Source organism: Oncorhynchus nerka, linkage group LG25 (assembly GCF_034236695.1).
Source record: "Oncorhynchus nerka isolate Pitt River linkage group LG25, Oner_Uvic_2.0, whole genome shotgun sequence".
Taxonomy (NCBI): Eukaryota; Metazoa; Chordata; class Actinopteri; order Salmoniformes; family Salmonidae; genus Oncorhynchus; species Oncorhynchus nerka.
This window is the reverse complement of record NC_088420.1, coordinates 533,272-555,396: the sequence shown is the minus strand read 5'-3', so window position 1 is coordinate 555,396 and position 22,125 is coordinate 533,272. Positions and strand designations below refer to the sequence as shown.

At 42.7% G+C, this 22,125-nt stretch overlaps 1 protein-coding gene across 3 annotated transcripts in view; it reads left to right on the top strand.

Moving 5' to 3' along the window:
* Window positions 1-22,125, top strand: part of LOC115122708 (cyclin-dependent kinase-like 5) — a 300,065-nt gene that overhangs the window by 79,103 nt on the left and 198,837 nt on the right. For all 3 annotated transcript variants that reach the window (XR_010461060.1, XM_065009456.1, XM_065009455.1), the window contains exons 8-10: window positions 11,007-11,097; window positions 11,258-11,447; window positions 12,753-12,833. Coding sequence is in view for 2 of the 3 variants with exons in the window: in XM_065009456.1 (XP_064865528.1) it covers window positions 11,007-11,097; window positions 11,258-11,447; window positions 12,753-12,833 (362 nt within the window). In the remaining variant the exon portion in view is untranslated. The remainder of the gene's footprint in view (window positions 1-11,006; window positions 11,098-11,257; window positions 11,448-12,752; window positions 12,834-22,125) is intronic.

Here is a 22,125-nt window from a genome sequence, read left to right as displayed (position 1 = left end):
AGGTTGGTGTTGGGTGGTACCAGACACTACGATAGTCAGGTTGGTGTTGGGTGGTACCAGACACTATGATAGTCAGGTTGGTGTTGGGTGGTACCAGACACTATGATAGTCAGGTTGGTGTTGGGTGGTACCAGACACTATGATAGTCAGGTTGGTGTTGGGTGGTACCAGACACTATGATATATAGTCAGGTTGGTCTTCTGGTGGTACCAGACACTATGTTATATAGTCAGGTTGGTGTTGGGTGGTACCAGACACTATGATAGTCAGGTTGGTGTTGGGTGGTACCAGACACTATGATATATAGTCAGGTTGGTGTTGGGTGGTACCAGACACTATGTTATATAGTCAGGTTGGTGTTCTGGTGGTACCAGACACTATGATTTATAGTCAGGTTGGTGTTGGGTGGTACCAGACACTATGATATATAGTCAGGTTGGTGTTCTGGTGGTACCAGACTCTATGTTATATAGTCAGGTTGGTGTTGGGTGTTACCAGACACTATGATAGTCAGGTTGGTGTTCTGGTGGTACCAGACACTATGATATATAGTCAGGTTGGTGTTGGGTGGTACCAGACACTATGATAGTCAGGTTGGTGTTCTGGGGGTACCAGACACTATGATAGTCAGGTTGGTGTTCTGGTGGTACCAGACACTATGATAGTCAGGTTGGTGTTGGGTGGTACCAGACACTATGATAGTCAGGTTGGTGTTGGGTGGTACCAGACACTATGATATATAGTCAGGTTGGTGTTGGGTGGTACCAGACACTATGTTATATAGTCAGGTTGGTGTTGGGTGGTACCAGACACTATGATAGTCAGGTTGGTGTTCTGGTGGTACCAGACACTATGATATATAGTCAGGTTGGTGTTGGGTGGTACCAGACACTATGATATATAGTCAGGTTGGTGTTCTGGTGGTACCAGACACTATGATATATAGTCAGGTTGGTGTTGGGTGGTACCAGACACTATGATAGTCAGGTTGGTGTTCTGGTGGTACCAGACACTATGATATATAGTCAGGTTGGTGTTGGGTGGTACCAGACACTATGATAGTCAGGTTGGTGTTCTGGTGGTACCAGACACTATGATAGTCAGGTTGGTGTTCTGGTGGTACCAGACACTATGATAGTCAGGTTGGTGTTGGGTGGTACCAGACACTATGATAGTCAGGTTGGTGTTGGGTGGTACCAGACACTATGATATATAGTCAGGTTGGTGTTGGGTGGTACCAGACACTATGTTATATAGTCAGGTTGGTGTTCTGGTGGTACCAGACACTATGATATATAGTCAGGTTGGTGTTGGGTGGTACCAGACACTATGATATATAGTCAGGTTGGTGTTCTGGTGGTACCAGACTCTATGTTATATAGTCAGGTTGGTGTTGGGTGTTACCAGACACTATGATAGTCAGGTTGGTGTTCTGGTGGTACCAGACACTATGATATATAGTCAGGTTGGTGTTGGGTGGTACCAGACACTATGATAGTCAGGTTGGTGTTCTGGTGGTACCAGACACTATGATAGTCAGGTTGGTGTTCTGGTGGTACCAGACACTATGATAGTCAGGTTGGTGTTGGGTGGTACCAGACACTATGATAGTCAGGTTGGTGTTGGGTGGTACCAGACACTATGATATATAGTCAGGTTGGTGTTGGGTGGTACCAGACACTATGTTATATAGTCAGGTTGGTGTTCTGGTGGTACCAGACACTATGATATATAGTCAGGTTGGTGTTGGGTGGTACCAGACACTATGATATATAGTCAGGTTGGTGTTCTGGTGGTACCAGACTCTATGTTATATAGTCAGGTTGGTGTTGGGTGTTACCAGACACTATGATAGTCAGGTTGGTGTTCTGGTGGTACCAGACACTATGATATATAGTCAGGTTGGTGTTGGGTGGTACCAGACACTATGATAGTCAGGTTGGTGTTCTGGTGGTACCAGACACTATGATAGTCAGGTTGGTGTTCTGGTGGTACCAGACACTATGATAGTCAGGTTGGTGTTGGGTGGTACCAGACACTATGATAGTCAGGTTGGTGTTGGGTGGTACCAGACACTATGATATATAGTCAGGTTGGTGTTGGGTGGTACCAGACACTATGTTATATAGTCAGGTTGGTGTTGGGTGGTACCAGACACTATGATAGTCAGGTTGGTGTTCTGGTGGTACCAGACACTATGATATATATAGTCAGGTTGGTGTTGGGTGGTACCAGACACTATGATATATAGTCAGGTTGGTGTTGGGTGGTACCAGACACTATGATATATAGTCAGGTTGGTCTTCTGGTGGTACCAGACACTATGTTATATAGTCAGGTTGGTGTTGGGTGGTACCAGACACTATGATAGTCAGGTTGGTGTTGGGTGGTACCAGACACTATGATATATAGTCAGGTTGGTGTTGGGTGGTACCAGACACTATGTTATATAGTCAGGTTGGTGTTCTGGTGGTACCAGACACTATGATATATAGTCAGGTTGGTGTTGGGTGGTACCAGACACTATGATATATAGTCAGGTTGGTGTTGGGTGGTACCAGACACTATGATAGTCAGGTTGGTGTTCTGGTGGTACCAGACACTATGATAGTCAGGTTGGTGTTCTGGTGGTACCAGACACTATGATAGTCAGGTTGGTGTTGGGTGGTACCAGACACTATGATAGTCAGGTTGGTGTTGGGTGGTACCAGACACTATGATATATAGTCAGGTTGGTGTTGGGTGGTACCAGACACTATGATATAGTCAGGTTGGTGTTCTGGTGGTACCAGACACTATGATATATAGTCAGGTTGGTGTTGGGTGGTACCAGACACTATGATATATAGTCAGGTTGGTGTTCTGGTGGTACCAGACTCTATGTTATATAGTCAGGTTGGTGTTGGGTGTTACCAGACACTATGATAGTCAGGTTGGTGTTCTGGTGGTACCAGACACTATGATATATAGTCAGGTTGGTGTTGGGTGGTACCAGACACTATGATAGTCAGGTTGGTGTTCTGGTGGTACCAGACACTATGATAGTCAGGTTGGTGTTCTGGTGGTACCAGACACTATGATGATAGTCAGGTTGGTGTTGGGTGGTACCAGACACTATGATAGTCAGGTTGGTGTTGGGTGGTACCAGACACTATGATATATAGTCAGGTTGGTGTTGGGTGGTACCAGACACTATGTTATATAGTCAGGTTGGTGTTGGGTGGTACCAGACACTATGATAGTCAGGTTGGTGTTCTGGTGGTACCAGACACTATGATATATAGTCAGGTTGGTGTTGGGTGGTACCAGACACTATGATATATAGTCAGGTTGGTGTTCTGGGTGGTACCAGACACTATGATATATAGTCAGGTTGGTCTTCTGGTGGTACCAGACACTATGATATAGTCAGGTTGGTGTTGGGTGGTACCAGACACTATGATAGTCAGGTTGGTGTTGGGTGGTACCAGACACTATGATATATAGTCAGGTTGGTGTTGGGTGGTACCAGACACTATGTTATATAGTCAGGTTGGTGTTCTGGTGGTACCAGACACTATGATATATAGTCAGGTTGGTGTTGGGTGGTACCAGACACTATGATATATAGTCAGGTTGGTGTTCTGGTGGTACCAGACTCTATGTTATATAGTCAGGTTGGTGTTGGGTGTTACCAGACACTATGATAGTCAGGTTGGTGTTCTGGTGGTACCAGACACTATGATATATAGTCAGGTTGGTGTTGGGTGGTACCAGACACTATGATAGTCAGGTTGGTGTTCTGGTGGTACCAGACACTATGATAGTCAGGTTGGTGTTCTGGTGGTACCAGACACTATGATAGTCAGGTTGGTGTTGGGTGGTACCAGACACTATGATAGTCAGGTTGGTGTTGGGTGGTACCAGACACTATGATATATAGTCAGGTTGGTGTTGGGTGGTACCAGACACTATGTTATATAGTCAGGTTGGTGTTGGGTGGTACCAGACACTATGATAGTCAGGTTGGTGTTCTGGTGGTACCAGACACTATGATATATAGTCAGGTTGGTGTTGGGTGGTACCAGACACTATGATATATAGTCAGGTTGGTGTTCTGGTGGTACCAGACACTATGATATATAGTCAGGTTGGTGTTGGGTGGTACCAGACACTATGATAGTCAGGTTGGTGTTCTGGTGGTACCAGACACTATGATATATAGTCAGGTTGGTGTTGGGTGGTACCAGACACTATGATAGTCAGGTTGGTGTTCTGGTGGTACCAGACACTATGATAGTCAGGTTGGTGTTCTGGTGGTACCAGACACTATGATAGTCAGGTTGGTGTTGGGTGGTACCAGACACTATGATAGTCAGGTTGGTGTTGGTGGTACCAGACACTATGATATATAGTCAGGTTGGTGTTGGGTGGTACCAGACACTATGTTATATAGTCAGGTTGGTGTTCTGGTGGTACCAGACACTATGATATATAGTCAGGTTGGTGTTGGGTGGTACCAGACACTATGATATATAGTCAGGTTGGTGTTCTGGTGGTACCAGACTCTATGTTATATAGTCAGGTTGGTGTTGGGTGTTACCAGACACTATGATAGTCAGGTTGGTGTTCTGGTGGTACCAGACACTATGATATATAGTCAGGTTGGTGTTGGGTGGTACCAGACACTATGATAGTCAGGTTGGTGTTCTGGTGGTACCAGACACTATGATAGTCAGGTTGGTGTTCTGGTGGTACCAGACACTATGATAGTCAGGTTGGTGTTGGGTGGTACCAGACACTATGATAGTCAGGTTGGTGTTGGGTGGTACCAGACACTATGATATATAGTCAGGTTGGTGTTGGGTGGTACCAGACACTATGTTATATAGTCAGGTTGGTGTTCTGGTGGTACCAGACACTATGATATATAGTCAGGTTGGTGTTGGGTGGTACCAGACACTATGATATATAGTCAGGTTGGTGTTCTGGTGGTACCAGACTCTATGTTATATAGTCAGGTTGGTGTTGGGTGTTACCAGACACTATGATAGTCAGGTTGGTGTTCTGGTGGTACCAGACACTATGATATATAGTCAGGTTGGTGTTGGGTGGTACCAGACACTATGATAGTCAGGTTGGTGTTCTGGTGGTACCAGACACTATGATAGTCAGGTTGGTGTTCTGGTGGTACCAGACACTATGATAGTCAGGTTGGTGTTGGGTGGTACCAGACACTATGATAGTCAGGTTGGTGTTGGGTGGTACCAGACACTATGATATATAGTCAGGTTGGTGTTGGGTGGTACCAGACACTATGTTATATAGTCAGGTTGGTGTTGGGTGGTACCAGACACTATGATAGTCAGGTTGGTGTTCTGGTGGTACCAGACACTATGATATATATAGTCAGGTTGGTGTTGGGTGGTACCAGACACTATGATATATAGTCAGGTTGGTGTTGGGTGGTACCAGACACTATGATATATAGTCAGGTTGGTGTTCTGGTGGTACCAGACACTATGATATATAGTCAGGTTGGTGTTGGGTGGTACCAGACACTATGATAGTCAGGTTGGTGTTCTGGTGGTACCAGACACTATGTTATATAGTCAGGTTGGTGTTCTGGTGGTACCAGACACTATGCTATATAGTCAGGTTGGTGTTGGGTGGTACCAGACACTATGATATATAGTCAGGTTGGTGTTCTGGTGGTACCAGACACTATGTTATATAGTCAGGTTGGTGTTGGGTGGTACCAGACACTATGATAGTCAGGTTGATGTTCTGGTGGTACCAGACACTATGTTATATAGTCAGGTTGGTGTTGGGTGGTACCAGACACTATGATAGTCAGGTTGGTGTTCTGGTGGTACCAGACACTATGTTATATAGTCAGGTTGGTGTTGGGTGGTACCAGACACTATGATAGTCAGGTTGGTGTTCTGGTGGTACCAGACACTATGATAGTCAGGTTGGTGTTGGGTGGTACCAGACACTATTTTATATAGTCAGGTTGGTGTTGGGTGGTACCAGACACTATGATAGTCAGGTTGGTGTTGGGTGGTACCAGACACTATGATATATAGTCAGGTTGGTGTTGGGTGGTACCAGACACTATCATATATAGTCAGGTTGGTGTTCTGGTGGTACCAGACACTATGATATATAGTCAGGTTGGTGTTCTGGTGGTACCAGACACTATGATATATAGTCAGGTTGGTGTTCTGGTGGTACCAGACACTATGATATATAGTCAGGTTGGTGTTCTGGTGGTACCAGACACTATGATATATAGTCAGGTTGGTGTTGGGTGGTACCAGACACTATGATAGTCAGGTTGGTGTTCTGGTGGTACCAGACACTATGATATATAGTCAGGTTGGTGTTGGGTGGTACCAGACACTATGATAGTCAGGTTGGTGTTCTGGTGGTACCAGACACTATGATAGTCAGGTTGGTGTTCTGGTGGTACCAGACACTATGATAGTCAGGTTGGTGTTGGGTGGTACCAGACACTATGATAGTCAGGTTGGTGTTGGGTGGTACCAGACACTATGATATATAGTCAGGTTGGTGTTGGGTGGTACCAGACACTATGTTATATAGTCAGGTTGGTGTTGGGTGGTACCAGACACTATGATAGTCAGGTTGGTGTTCTGGTGGTACCAGACACTATGATATATATAGTCAGGTTGGTGTTGGGTGGTACCAGACACTATGATATATAGTCAGGTTGGTGTTCTGGTGGTACCAGACACTATGATATATAGTCAGGTTGGTGTTGGGTGGTACCAGACACTATGATAGTCAGGTTGGTGTTCTGGTGGTACCAGACACTATGCTAGTCAGGTTGGTGTTCTGGTGGTACCAGACACTATGATAGTCAGGTTGGTGTTCTGGTGGTACCAGACACTATGATATATAGTCAGGTTGGTGTTGGGTGGTACCAGACACTATGATATATAGTCAGGTTGGTGTTCTGGTGGTACCAGACACTATGATATATAGTCAGGTTGGTGTTGGGTGGTACCAGACACTATGATAGTCAGGTTGGTGTTCTGGTGGTACCAGACACTATGATAGTCAGGTTGGTGTTGGGTGGTACCAGACACTAGATAGTCAGGTTGGTGTTGGGTGGTACCAGACACTACGATAGTCAGGTTGGTGTTGGGTGGTACCAGACACTATGATAGTCAGGTTGGTGTTGGGTGGTACCAGACACTATGATAGTCAGGTTGGTGTTGGGTGGTACCAGACACTATGATATATAGTCAGGTTGGTGTTCTGGTGGTACCAGACACTATGTTATATAGTCAGGTTGGTGTTGGGTGGTACCAGACACTATGATAGTCAGGTTGGTGTTGGGTGGTACCAGACACTATGATAGTCAGGTTGGTGTTCTGGTGGTACCAGACACTATGATAGTCAGGTTGGTGTTGGGTGGTACCAGACACTATGATAGTCAGGTTGGTGTTCTGGTGGTACCAGACACTATGATATATAGTCAGGTTGGTGTTGGGTGGTACCAGACACTATGATATATAGTCAGGTTGGTGTTGGGTGGTACCAGACACTATGATATATAGTCAGGTTGGTGTTCTGGTGGTACCAGACACTATGATATATAGTCAGGTTGGTGTTGGGTGGTACCAGACACTATGATAGTCAGGTTGGTGTTCTGGTGGTACCAGACACTATGATATATAGTCAGGTTGGTGTTGGGTGGTACCAGACACTATGATAGTCAGGTTGGTATTCTGGTGGTACCAGACACTATGATAGTCAGGTTGGTGTTCTGGTGGTACCAGACACTATGATAGTCAGGTTGGTGTTGGGTGGTACCAGACACTATGATAGTCAGGTTGGTGTTCTGGTGGTACCAGACACTATGATAGTCAGGTTGGTGTTCTGGTGGTACCAGACACTATGTTATATAGTCAGGTTGGTGTTGGGTGGTACCAGACACTATGATAGTCAGGTTGGTGTTCTGGTGGTACCAGACACTATGTTATATAGTCAGGTTGGTGTTGGGTGGTACCAGACACTATGATAGTCAGGTTGGTGTTCTGGTGGTACCAGACACTATGATAGTCAGGTTGGTGTTGGGTGGTACCTTACACTATGATATTCAGGTTGGTGTTGGGTGGTACCAGACACTATGTTATATAGTCAGGTTGGTGTTGGGTGGTACCAGACACTATGATAGTCAGGTTGGTGTTGGGTGGTACCAGACACTATGATATATAGTCAGGTTGGTGTTCTGGTGGTACCAGACACTATGATATATAGTCAGGTTGGTGTTCTGGTGGTACCAGACACTATGATATATAGTCAGGTTGGTGTTCTGGTGGTACCAGACACTATGATATATAGTCAGGTTGGTGTTCTGGTGGGACCAGACACTATGATATATAGTCAGGTTGGTGTTGGGTGGTACCAGACACTATGATATTCAGGTTGGTGTTCTGGTGGTACCAGACACTATGATATATAGTCAGGTTGGTGTTGGGTGGTACCAGACACTATGATATATAGTCAGATTGGTGTTCTGGTGGTACCAGACACTATGATAGTCAGGTTGGTGTTGGGTGGTACCAGACACTATGATAGTCAGGTTGGTGTTGGGTGGTACCAGACACTATGATATATAGTCAGGTTGGTGTTGGGTGGTACCAGACACTATGATATATAGTCAGGTTGGTGTTCTGGTGGTACCAGACACTATGCTAGTCAGGTTGGTGTTGGGTGGTACCAGACACTATGATAGTCAGGTTGGTGTTCTGGTGGTACCAGACACTATGATATATAGTCAGGTTGGTGTTCTGGTGGTACCAGACACTATGATATATAGTCAGGTTGGTGTTCTGGTGGTACCAGACACTATGATAGTCAGGTTGGTGTTGGGTGGTACCAGACACTATGATATATAGTCAGGTTGGTGTTGGGTGGTACCAGACACTATGATAGTTAGGTTGGTGTTCTGGTGGTACCAGACACTATGATATATAGTCAGGTTGGTGTTGGGTGGTACCAGACACTATGATAGTCAGGTTGGTGTTCGGGTGGTACCAGACACTATGATAGTCAGGTTGGTGTTCTGGTGGTACCAGACACTATGATATATAGTCAGGTTGGTGTTCTGGTGGTACCAGACACTATGATATATAGTCAGGTTGGTGTTCTGGTGGTACCAGACACTATGATAGTCAGGTTGGTGTTGGGTGGTACCAGACACTATGATATATAGTCAGGTTGGTGTTGGGTGGTACCAGACACTATGATAGTTAGGTTGGTGTTCTGGTGGTACCAGACACTATGATATATAGTCAGGTTGGTGTTGGGTGGTACCAGACACTATGATAGTCAGGTTGGTGTTCGGGTGGTACCAGACACTATGATAGTCAGGTTGGTGTTCTGGTGGTACCAGACACTATGATATATAGTCAGGTTGGTGTTCTGGTGGTACCAGACACTATGATATATAGTCAGGTTGGTGTTGGGTGGTACCAGACACTATGATATATAGTCAGGTTGGTGTTCTGGTGGTACCAGACACTATGATATATAGTCAGGTTGGTGTTCTGGTGGTACCAGACACTATGATAGTCAGGTTTGTGTTGGGTGGTACCAGACACTATGATATATAGTCAGGTTGGTGTTGGGTGGTACCAGACACTATGATATATAGTCAGGTTGGTGTTGGGTGGTACCAGACACTATGATAGTCAGGTTGGTGTTCTGGTGGTACCAGACACTATGATATATAGTCAGGTTGGTGTTGGGTGGTACCAGACACTATGATATATAGTCAGGTTGGTGTTCTGGTGGTACCAGACACTATGATATATAGTCAGGTTGGTGTTCTGGTGGTACCAGACACTATGATAGTCAGGTTTGTGTTGGGTGGTACCAGACACTATGATATATAGTCAGGTTGGTGTTGGGTGGTACCAGACACTATGATATATAGTCAGGTTGGTGTTGGGTGGTACCAGACACTATGATAGTCAGGTTGGTGTTCTGGTGGTACCAGACACTATGATATATAGTCAGGTTGGTGTTGGGTGGTACCAGACACTATGATATATAGTCAGGTTGGTGTTCCGGTGGTACCAGACACTATGATAGTCAGGTTGGTGTTCTGGTGGTACCAGACACTATGTTATATAGTCAGGTTGGTGTTGGGTGGTACCAGACACTATGATATATAGTCAGGTTGGTGTTCTGGTGGTACCAGACACTATGATATATAGTCAGGTTGGTGTTGGGTGGTACCAGACACTATGATATATAGTCAGGTTGGTGTTGGGTGGTACCAGACACTGTTATATAGTCAGGTTGGTGTTCTGGTGGTACCAGACACTATGATATATATAGTCAGGTTGGTGTTCTGGTGGTACCAGACACTATGATAGTCAGGTTGGTGTTGGGTGGTACCAGACACTGTGATATAGAGTCAGGTTGGTGTTCTGGTGGTACCAGACACTATGATATATAGTCAGGTTGGTGTTGAGTGGTTCCAGACACTATGTTATATAGTCAGGTTGGTGTTCTGGTGGTACCAGACACTATGATAGTCAGGTTGGTGTTCTGGTGGTACCAGACACTATGATAGTCAGGTTGGTGTTGGGTGGTACCAGACACTAAGATAGTCAGGTTGGTGTTGGGTGGTACCAGACACTATGATAGTCAGGTTGGTGTTCTGGTGATATCAGACACTATGATAAAGCACATCACGAAGTGAAACATTTCTTTGAGCACCCTGATACGTCAATATACTCTGTAGAGCAGTACATCTACAGTCTATGTTTAGCTGCTCAGTGTTGACTCATTCTGTTGAATCAATTAATACAGAGAGCGAGAGAGGGTGGGTCTCACTGGTTGCTCTTAGACTGTTGTTCCTGTGTCCTCATCATCCTACTGAAATGATTTTACTGTCTTAGCTGTGTACCTGGTTAGTTGGTCTCCGAGGTCACTTCCTGTTCTCTCTCTTATTCACTGCACTGTCTGTCTTCTCTTGTCAGGCTTCGCCCGTAATCTCTCAGAGGGAAATGATGCCAACTACACAGAGTACGTGGCCACTAGATGGTACCGCTCTCCAGAACTACTGCTGGGGTGAGTTTCGTGTATGTGTGTCATTCTGGTTGAGTCCATTCTACCTGGATACTGTAAACATGCACCAACACGTGTTAATGGTGTGCAGTACAGGTAGGATACTGCAGACATGAACCATACAATTATAATGACCAACACCCTCTCTCCCCTCTTCCCCCAGGGCGCCGTATGGTAAGGCAGTTGACATGTGGTCAGTAGGCTGTATCCTGGGGGAGCTGAGTGATGGCCAGCCGTTGTTCCCAGGAGAGAGTGAGATAGATCAGCTCTTCATCATCCAGAAGGTCCTGGGACCACTGCCTACTGAACAGATGAAACTCTTCTACAATAACCCTCGATTCCACGGGCTACGGGTAGGACAGGCTGGAAACGGTCTCTGCTCTCAGTACTCTATCTGTCCATCTCTCTTCCCCTCACTCCCCCTCACTGCGCTCTTACTCTTCTCTTCTTCCTGTTCTTTCCAACTCACTCCATCTCTCGATCTCCTGTCTTATTTCAGTATTCTCTCTCTCTCTCCATCTCTTTTTCCGTCCTCTCCCCCTCTCTCTTGCTAGCTGTGGCATGACTGATTGGATCACAGTGACACATCATTTATCTCCATTCTGCCTTGAGGAGTGGTTCAGATCATTACTGACTTGCTGGTTGCCTGGCTGGTGTTACTTGCTGACGTTACTGACTGGCTGACGTTACTGACTGGTTGGCTGGCTAGCTTACTGGATGGCTGGCTTGCTAGTTGGCTAGCTGACCGGCTTGTGTACAGACTGACTGGTTGGCGGGTTGGCTGGCTGGTTGACTCGCTGACTGGCTGGTTGACTCGCTGACTGGCCGGTTGACTTGCTGGCTGACTGGCATTACTGACTGACTGGCTGGCTGACTGACAGACTGGTTGGCTGACTAGCTGGTTGACTGGCTGGTTGACCGACCGGCTGGCTAGCTGGCTTGTTGACTGACTGGCTGGCTGGATGACTGACAGACTGGTTGGCTGACTATTTGGTTGACTGGCTGGTTGACCGACCGGCTGGCTTGTTGGCTGGCTGGATGACTGACAGACTGGTTGGCTGACTAGCTGGTTGACTGGCTGGTTGACTGACCGGCGGGCTTGTTGGCTGGCTGGGTGACTGACAGACTGGTTGGCTGACTAGCTGGTTGACTGACCGACCGGCTGGCTAGCTGGCTTGTTGACTGACTGGCTGATTGACTTGTTAACTGGCTGGTTGGCTGGCTGACTGGCTTGTGTACAGACTGGCTGGCTGGTTGACTGACTGGTTGGCGGGTTGGCTGGCTGGTTGACTGACTGGCTGGTTGATTCGCTGTATGACTGGTTGACTTGCTGACTGGCTGGCTGACTGGCATTACTGACTGACTGGCTGTCTGGATGACTGACAGACTGGTTGGCTGACTAGCTGGTTGACTGGCTGGTTGACCGACCGGGTGGTTGTCTTGCTAGCTGGCTGGCTAGCTGGTTGGCTGGCTTTTTGAATGACTGGCTGACAGGCTGGTTGACGGGAAGACTGACTGACTCGCTGGTTTACTAGCTGACTGACTGACTGGTTGACGGGTTGGCTGGCTGACGGGCAGGCTGGCTGACTGGCTGACTGGCTGCTGATGGTGGTAGAGGCATGACACGCAAACCATGCTATTTGTTGTGTGCTTTTCAGTTCCCAGCAGTGAACCACCCCACCACTCTGGAGAGGAAGTACCTGGGGTTCATCAGTGGACCCCTGCTGGACCTCATGAAGGTAAGGTCAGAGGTCAGGAGTTAAAGGTCAGGGATGCTACTGGGGTTAGGTTTAGGGTTATGCTGATTCACACTGAAAGTAGGGTATGACTCTCCATTCCATTAAAACACATGCCTCTAATGTATCTGTAATGTAATGTATCTGTAATGTATCTGTAATGTAATGTATCTGTAATGTATCTGTAATGTATCTGTAATGTAATGTATCTGTAATGTATCTGTAATGTAATGTATCTGTAATGTATCTGTAATGTATCTGTAATGTATCTGTAATGTATCTGTAATGTATCTGTAATGTAATGTATCTGTAATGTATCTGTAATGTAATGTATCTAATGTATCTGTAATGTAATGTATCTGTAATGTATCTGTAATGTATCTGTAATGTATCTGTAATGTAATGTATCTGTAATGTATCTAATGTATCTGTAATGTAATGTATCTGTAATGTATCTGTAATGTATCTGTAATGTATCTGTAATGTAATGTATCTGTAATGTATCTGTAATGTATCTGTACTGTAATGTATCTGTAATGTATCTGTAATGTATCTGTAATGTATCTGTAATGTAATGTATCTGTAATGTATTGTATCTGTAATGTATCTGTAATGTAATGTATCTGTAATGTATCTGTAATGTAATGTATCTGTAATGTATCTGTAATGTATCTGTAATGTATCTGTAATGTAATGTATCTGTAATGTATCTGTAATGTAATGTATCTGTAATGTATCTGTAATGTAATGTATCTGTATTGTATCTGTAATGTAATGTATCTGTAATGTATCTGTAATGTAATGTATCTGTAATGTAATGTATCTGTAATGTAATGTATCTGTAATGTATTGTATCTGTAATGTATCTGTAATGTATCTGTATTGTATCTGTAATGTATCTGTAATGTAATGTATCTGTAATGTATTGTATCTGTAATGTAATGTATCTGTATTGTATCTGTAATGTAATGTATCTGTAATGTATCTGTAATGTAATGTATCTGTATTGTATCTGTAATGTAATGTATCTGTAATGTAATGTATCTGTATTGTATCTGTATTGTATCTGTAATGTATCTGTAATGTATCTGTAATGTATCTGTAATGTAATGTATCTGTAATGTAATGTATCTGTAATGTAATGTATCTGTATTGTATCTGTAATGTAATGTATCTGTAATGTATCTGTAATGTAATGTATCTGTAATGTAATGTATCTGTAATGTAATGTATCTGTAATGTATCTGTAATGTATCTGTAATGTATCTGTATTGTATCTGTAATGTATCTGTAATGTAATGTATCTGTAATGTATTGTATCTGTAATGTAATGTATCTGTATTGTATCTGTAATGTATCTGTAATGTATCTGTAATGTAATGTATCTGTAATGTAATGTATCTGTAATGTAATGTAATGTATCTGTAATGTATCTGTAATGTAATGTATCTGTAATGTATCTGTAATGTAATGTATCTGTAATGTAATGTATCTGTAATGTAATGTATCTGTAATGTAATGTATCTGTAATGTATCTGTAATGTAATGTATCTGTATTGTATCTGTAATGTAATGTATCTGTAATGTAATGTATCTGTAATGTATCTGTAATGTATCTGTAATGTATCTGTAATGTACATTTACATTTACATTTAAGTCATTTAGCAGACGCTCTTATCCAGAGCGACTTACAAATTGGTGCATTCACCTTATGACCTCCAGTGGAACAGTAGTGCATCTAAATCTTTTCAGGGGGAGGGGGGGGTGAGAGGGATTACTTTATCCTATCCTAGGTATTCCTTAAAGAGGTGGGGTTTCAGGTGTCTCCGGAAGGTGGTGATTGACTCCGCTGTCCTGGCGTCGTGAGGGAGTTTGTTCCACCATTGGGGGGCCAGAGCAGCGAACAGTTTTGACTGGGCTGAGCGGGAACTGTACTTCCTCAGTGGTAGGGAGGCGAGCAGGCCAGAGGTGGATGAACGCAGTGCCCTTGTTTGGGTGTAGGGCCTGATCAGAGCCTGGAGGTACTGAGGTGCCGTTCCCCTCACAGCTCCGTAGGCAAGCACCATGGTCTTGTAGCGGATGCGAGCTTCAACTGGAAGCCAGTGGAGGGAGCGGAGGAGCGGGGTGACGTGAGAGAACTTGGGAAGGTTGAACACCAGACGGGCTGCGGCGTTCTGGATGAGTTGTAGGGGTTTAATGGCATAGGCAGGGAGCCCAGCCAACAGCGAGTTGCAGTAATCCAGACGGGAGATGACAAGTGCCTGGATTAGGACCTGCGCCGCTTCCTGTGTGAGGCAGGGTCGTACTCTGCGGATGTTGTAGAGCATGAACCTACAGGAACGGGCCACCGCCTTGATGTTAGTTGAGAACGACAGGGTGTTGTCCAGGATCACGCCAAGGTTCTTAGCGCTCTGGGAGGAGGACACAATGGAGTTGTCAACCGTGATGGCGAGATCATGGAACGGGCAGTCCTTCCCCGGGAGGAAGAGCAGCTCCGTCTTGCCGAGGTTCAGCTTGAGGTGGTGATCCGTCATCCACACGGATATGTCTGCCAGACATGCAGAGATGCGATTCGCCACCTGGTCATCAGAAGGGGAAAGGAGAAGATTAATTGTGTGTCGTCTGCATAGCAATGATAGGAGAGACCATGTGAGGTTATGACAGAGCCAAGTGACTTGGTGTATAGCGAGAATAGGAGAGGGCCTAGAACAGAGCCCTGGGGGACACCAGTGGTGAGAGCACGTGGTGTGGAGACGGATTCTCGCCACGCCACCTGGTAGGAGCGACCTGTCAGGTAGGACGCAATCCAAGCGTGGGCCGCGCCGGAGATGCCCAACTCGGAGAGGGTGGAGAGGAGGATCTGATGGTTCACAGTATCGAAGGCAGCCGATAGGTCTAGAAGGATGAGAGCAGAGGAGAGAGAGTTAGCTTTAGCAGTGCGGAGCGCCTCCGTGATACAGAGAAGAGCAGTCTCAGTTGAATGACTAGTCTTGAAACCTGACTGATTTGGATCAAGAAGGTCATTCTGAGAGAGATAGCGGGAGAGCTGGCCAAGGACGGCACGTTCAAGAGTTTTGGAGAGAAAAGAAAGAAGGGATACTGGTCTGTAGTTGTTGACATCGGAGGGATCGAGTGTAGGTTTTTTCAGAAGGGGTGCAACTCTCGCTCTCTTGAAGACGGAAGGGACGTAGCCAGCGGTCAGGGATGAGTTGATGAGCGAGGTGAGGTAAGGGAGGAGGTCTCCGGAAATGGTCTGGAGAAGAGAGGAGGGGATAGGGTCAAGCGGGCAGGTTGTAGGGGCGGCCGGCCGTCACAAGACGCGAGATTTCATCTGGAGAGAGAGGGGAGAAAGAGGTCAGAGCACAGGGTAGGGCAGTGTGAGCAGAACCAGCGGTGTCGTTTGACTTAGCAAACGAGGATCGGATGTCGTCGACCTTCTTTTCAAAATGGTTGACGAAGTCATCTGCAGAGAGGGAGGAGGGGGGGAGGGGGAGGAGGATTCAGGAGGGAGGAGAAGGTTGCAAAGAGCTTCCTAGGGTTAGAGGCAGATGCTTGGAATTTAGAGTGGTAGAAAGTGGCTTTAGCAGCAGAGAGAGAAGAGGAAAATGTAGAGAGGAGGGAGTGAAAGGATGTCAGGTCCGCAGGGAGGCGAGTTTTCCTCCATTTCCGCTCGGCTGCCCGGAGCCCTGTTCTGTGAGCTCGCAATGAGTCGTCGAGCCACGGAGCGGGAGGGGAGGACCGAGCCGGCCTGGAGGATAGGGGACATAGAGAGTCAAAGGATGCAGAAAGGGAGGAGAGGAGGGTTGAGGAGGCAGAATCAGGAGATAGGTTGGAGAAGGTTTGAGCAGAGGGAAGAGATGATAGGATGGAAGAGGAGAGAGTAGCGGGGGAGAGAGAGCGAAGGTTGGGACGGCGCGAAACCATCCGAGTAGGGGCAGTGTGGGAAGTGTTGGATGAGAGCGAGAGGGAAAAGGATACAAGGTAGTGGTCGGAGACTTGGAGGGGAGTTGCAACGAGGTTAGTGGAAGAACAGCATCTAGTAAAGATGAGGTCGAGCGTATTTCCTGCCTTGTGAGTAGGGGGAAGGTGAGAGGGTGAGGTCAAAAGAGGAGAGGAGTGGAAAGAAGGAGGCAGAGAGGAATGAGTCAAAGGTAGGCGTGGGGAGGTTAAAGTCGCCCAGAACTGTGAGAGGTGAGCCGTCCTCAGGAAAGGAGCTTATCAAGGCATCAAGCTCATTGATGAACTCTCCGAGGGAACCTGGAGGGCGATAAATGATAAGGATGTTAAGCTTGAAAGGGCTGGTAACTGTGACAGCATGGAATTCAAAGGAGGCGATAGACAGATGGGTAAGGGGAGAAAGAGAGAATGACCACTTGGGAGAGATGAGGATCCCGGTGCCACCACCCCGCTGACCAGAAGCTCTCGGGGTGTGCGAGAACACGTGGGCGGACGAAGAGAGAGCAGTAGGAGTAGCAGTGTTATCTGTGGTGATCCATGTTTCCGTCAGTGCCAAGAAGTCGAGGGACTGGAGGGAGGCATAGGCTGAGATGAACTCTGCCTTGTTGGCCGCAGATCGGCAGTTCCAGAGGCTACCGGAGACCTGGAACTCCACGTGGGTCGTGCGCGCTGGGACCACCAGATTAGGGTGGCCGCGGCCACGCGGTGTGGAGCGTTTGTATGGTCTGTGCAGAGAGGAGAGAACAGGGATAGACAGACACATAGTTGACAGGCTACACAAGAGGCTACGCTAATGCAAAGGAGATTGGAATGACAAGTGGACTACACGTCACGAGTGTTCAGAGAGTTAAGCTTACGTAGCAAGAATCTTATTGACTAAAATGATTAAAATGATACAGTACTGCTGAAGTAGGCTAGCTGGCAGAGGCTGCGTTGTTGACTAAGTAGGCTAGTTGGCATTGGCTGCGTTGTTGACACTACACTAATCAAGTCGTTCCGTTGAGTGTAATAGTTTCTACTGTGCTGCTATTCGGGGCTAGCTGGCTAGCTAGCAGTGTTGATTACGTTACGTTGCGTTTAAAGAACGACAATAGCTGGCTAACTAACCTAGGAAATCGCTCTAGACTACACAATTATCTTTGATACAAAGACGGCTGTGTAGCTAGCTATGTAGCTAGCTACGATCAAACAAATCAAGCCGTTGTACTGTAATGAAATGAAATGAAAAATGTGATACTACCTGTGGAGCGAAGCGAAATGCGACCGGATTGTTGAGTGCAGAAGTTCTGTTCGGTAGACGTTGGCTAGCTGTTGGCTAGCTAGCAGAGTCTCCTATGTTAAGGACGACATAAAACTACACACTCTAAACTACACAATTATCTTGGGTACGAAGACAGCAAAGACAACTATGTAGCTAGCTAACACTACACTAATCAAGTCGTTCAGTTGAGTGTAATAGTTGTGCTGCTAATCGGTAGACGGTGGACTAGCTAACGGTGGACGTTAGCTAGCTGGCTAGCTGCAGGGCAGTGTAGACTGCGTTAGGACGACGAAATACGATAATTACGCAATTATCTATGATACAAAGACGGCTGTGTAGCTAGCTAAGAAGAAATTGATAAGATTAGACAAATCAAACCGTTGTACTATAATGAAATGTAATGAAATGTAATATGTACATGTATCTGTAATGTATCTGTAATGTATCTGTAATGTAATGTATCTGTAATGTAATGTATCTGTAATGTAATGTATCTGTAATGTATTGTATCTGTAATGTATCTGTAATGTATCTGTATTGTATCTGTAATGTAATGTATCTGTATTGTATCTGTAATGTAATGTATCTGTAATGTATCTGTAATGTATTGTATCTGTAATGTATCTGTATTGTATCTGTAATGTAATGTATCTGTATTGTATCTGTAATGTATCTGTAATGTAATGTATCTGTAATGTATTGTATCTGTATTGTATCTGTAATGTAATGTATCTGTATTGTATCTGTAATGTAATGTATCTGTAATGTATCTGTAATGTATCTGTAATGTATCTGTATTGTATCTGTAATGTAATGTATCTGTATTGTATCTGTAATGTAATGTATCTGTATTGTATCTGTAATGTAATGTATCTGTAATGTATCTGTAATGTATCTGTAATGTATCTGTATTGTATCTGTAATGTAATGTATCTGTATTGTATCTGTAATGTATCTGTAATGTAATGTATCTGTAATGTATCTGTAATGTAATGTATCTGTAATGTATCTGTATTGTATCTGTAATGTAATGTATCTGTATTGTATCTGTACTGTATCTGTAATGTAATGTATCTGTAATGTAATGTATCTGTAATGTATCTGTAATGTATCTAATGTATCTGTATTGTATCTGTAATGTAATGTATCTGTAATGTATCTGTAATGTATCTGTAATGTAATGTATCTGTAATGTATCTGTAATGTATCTGTAATGTATCTGTATTGTATCTGTAATGTATCTGTAATGTAATGTATCTGTAATGTATCTGTAATGTAATGTATCTGTATTGTATCTGTAATGTAATGTATCTGTAATGTATCTGTAATGTATTGTATCTGTAATGTATCTGTAATGTAATGTATCTGTAATGTAATGTATCTGTAATGTAATGTATCTGTAATGTAATGTATCTGTAATGTAATGTATCTGTAATGTATCTGTAATGTATCTGTAATGTATCTGTATTGTATCTGTAATGTATCTGTAATGTAATGTATCTGTAATGTATCTGTAATGTAATGTATCTGTATTGTATCTGTAATGTAATGTATCTGTAATGTATCTGTAATGTATTGTATCTGTAATGTATCTGTAATGTAATGTATCTGTAATGTAATGTATCTGTAATGTAATGTATCTGTAATGTAATGTATCTGTAATGTAATGTATCTGTAATGTATCTGTAATGTAATGTATCTGTAATGTATCTGTAATGTAATGTATCTGTATTGTATCTGTAATGTAATGTATCTGTAATGTATCTGTAATGTATTGTATCTGTAATGTAATGTATCTGTAATGTATCTGTAATGTATCTGTAATGTATCTGTAATGTATCTGTAATGTAATGTATCTGTAATGTATCTGTAATGTATTGTATCTGTAATGTATCTGTAATGTATCTGTAATGTAATGTATCTGTAATGTATTGTATCTGTAATGTATCTGTAATGTAATGTATCTGTAATGTAATGTATCTGTAATGTATCTGTAATGTAATGTATCTGTAATGTAATGTATCTGTAATGTATCTGTAATGTATCTGTAATGTATCTGTAATGTAATGTATCTAATGTAATGTATCTGTAATGTATTGTATCTGTAATGTATCTGTAATGTATCTGTAATGTAATGTATCTGTAATGTATCTGTAATGTAATGTATCTGTAATGTATCTGTAATGTAATGTATCTGTAATGTATCTGTAATGTATCTGTAATGTAATGTATCTGTAATGTATCTGTAATGTAATGTATCTGTAATGTAATGTATCTGTAATGTAATGTATCTGTATTGTATCTGTAATGTAATGTATCTGTAATGTATCTGTAATGTAATGTATCTGTAATGTATCTGTAATGTATCTCTGTAATGTAATGTATCTGTAATGTAATGTATCTGTAATGTATCTGTAATGTAATGTATCTGTAATGTATCTGTAATGTAATGTATCTGTAATGTATCTGTAATGTATCTAATGTATCTGTAATGTATCTGTAATGTAATGTATCTGTAATGTATCTGTAATGTAATGTATCTGTAATGTAATGTATCTGTAATGTAATGTATCTGTAATGTATCTGTAATGTATCTGTAATGTATCTGTAATGTATCTGTAATGTATCTGTAATGTAATGTATCTGTAATGTATCTGTAATGTATTGTATCTGTAATGTATCTGTAATGTATCTGTAATGTACCTGTATTGTAATGTATCTGTAATGTAATGTATCTGTATTGTATCTGTAATGTATCTGTAATGTATCTGTAATGTATCTGTAATGTAATGTATCTGTAATGTATCTGTATTGTAATGTATCTGTAATGTATCTGTATTGTAATGTATCTGTAATGTATCTGTAATGTAATGTATCTGTAATGTATCTGTATTGTATCTGTAATGTAATGTATCTGTAATGTATCTGTAATGTATCTGTAATGTAATGTATCTGTAATGTAATGTATCTGTAATGTATCTGTATTGTATCTGTAATGTAATGCATCTGTAATGTAATGTATCTGTAATGTATCTGTAATGTAATGTATCTGTAATGTAATGTATCTGTAATGTAATGTATCTGTAATGTATCTGTATTGTAATGTATCTGTAATGTATCTGTAATGTAATGTATCTGTAATGTATCTGTATTGTATCTGTAATGTAATGTATCTGTAATGTAATGTATCTGTAATGTATCTGTATTGTAATGTATCTGTAATGTATCTGTAATGTAATGTATCTGTAATGTAATGTATCTGTAATGTATCTGTAATGTAATGTATCTGTATTGTATCTGTAATGTATCTGTAATGTATCTGTAATGTAATGTATCTGTAATGTAATGTATCTGTAATGTATCTGTATTGTATCTGTAATGTAATGTATCTGTAATGTAATGTATCTGTAATGTATCTAATGTATCTGTAATGTAATGTATCTGTAATGTAATGTATCTGTAATGTAATGTATCTGTAATGTATCTGTAATGTAATGTATCTGTAATGTAATGTATCTGTAATGTAATGTATCTGTAATGTATCTGTAATGTATCTGTAATGTATCTGTAATGTATCTGTATTGTATCTGTAATGTAATGTATCTGTAATGTATCTGTATTGTATCTGTATTGTATCTGTAATGTATCTGTATTGTATCTGTAATGTAATGTATCTGTATTGTATCTGTATTGTATCTGTAATGTATCTGTATTGTATCTGTAATGTATCTGTAATGTATCTGTATTGTATCTGTAATGTATCTGTAATGTATCTGTAATGTATCTGTAATGTATCTGTAATGTATTGTATCTGTAATGTATCTGTACTGTAATGTATCTGTAATGTATCTGTATTGTATCTGTAATGTATCTGTAATGTATCTGTAATGTAATGTATTGTATCTGTAATGTATCTGTAATGTATCTGTATTGTATCTGTAATGTATCTGTAATGTAATGTATCTGTATTGTATCTGTAATGTATCTGTATTGTATCTGTAATGTATCTGTAATGTATCTGTAATGTATCTGTAATGTATCTGTAATGTATCTGTAATGTATTGTATCTGTAATGTA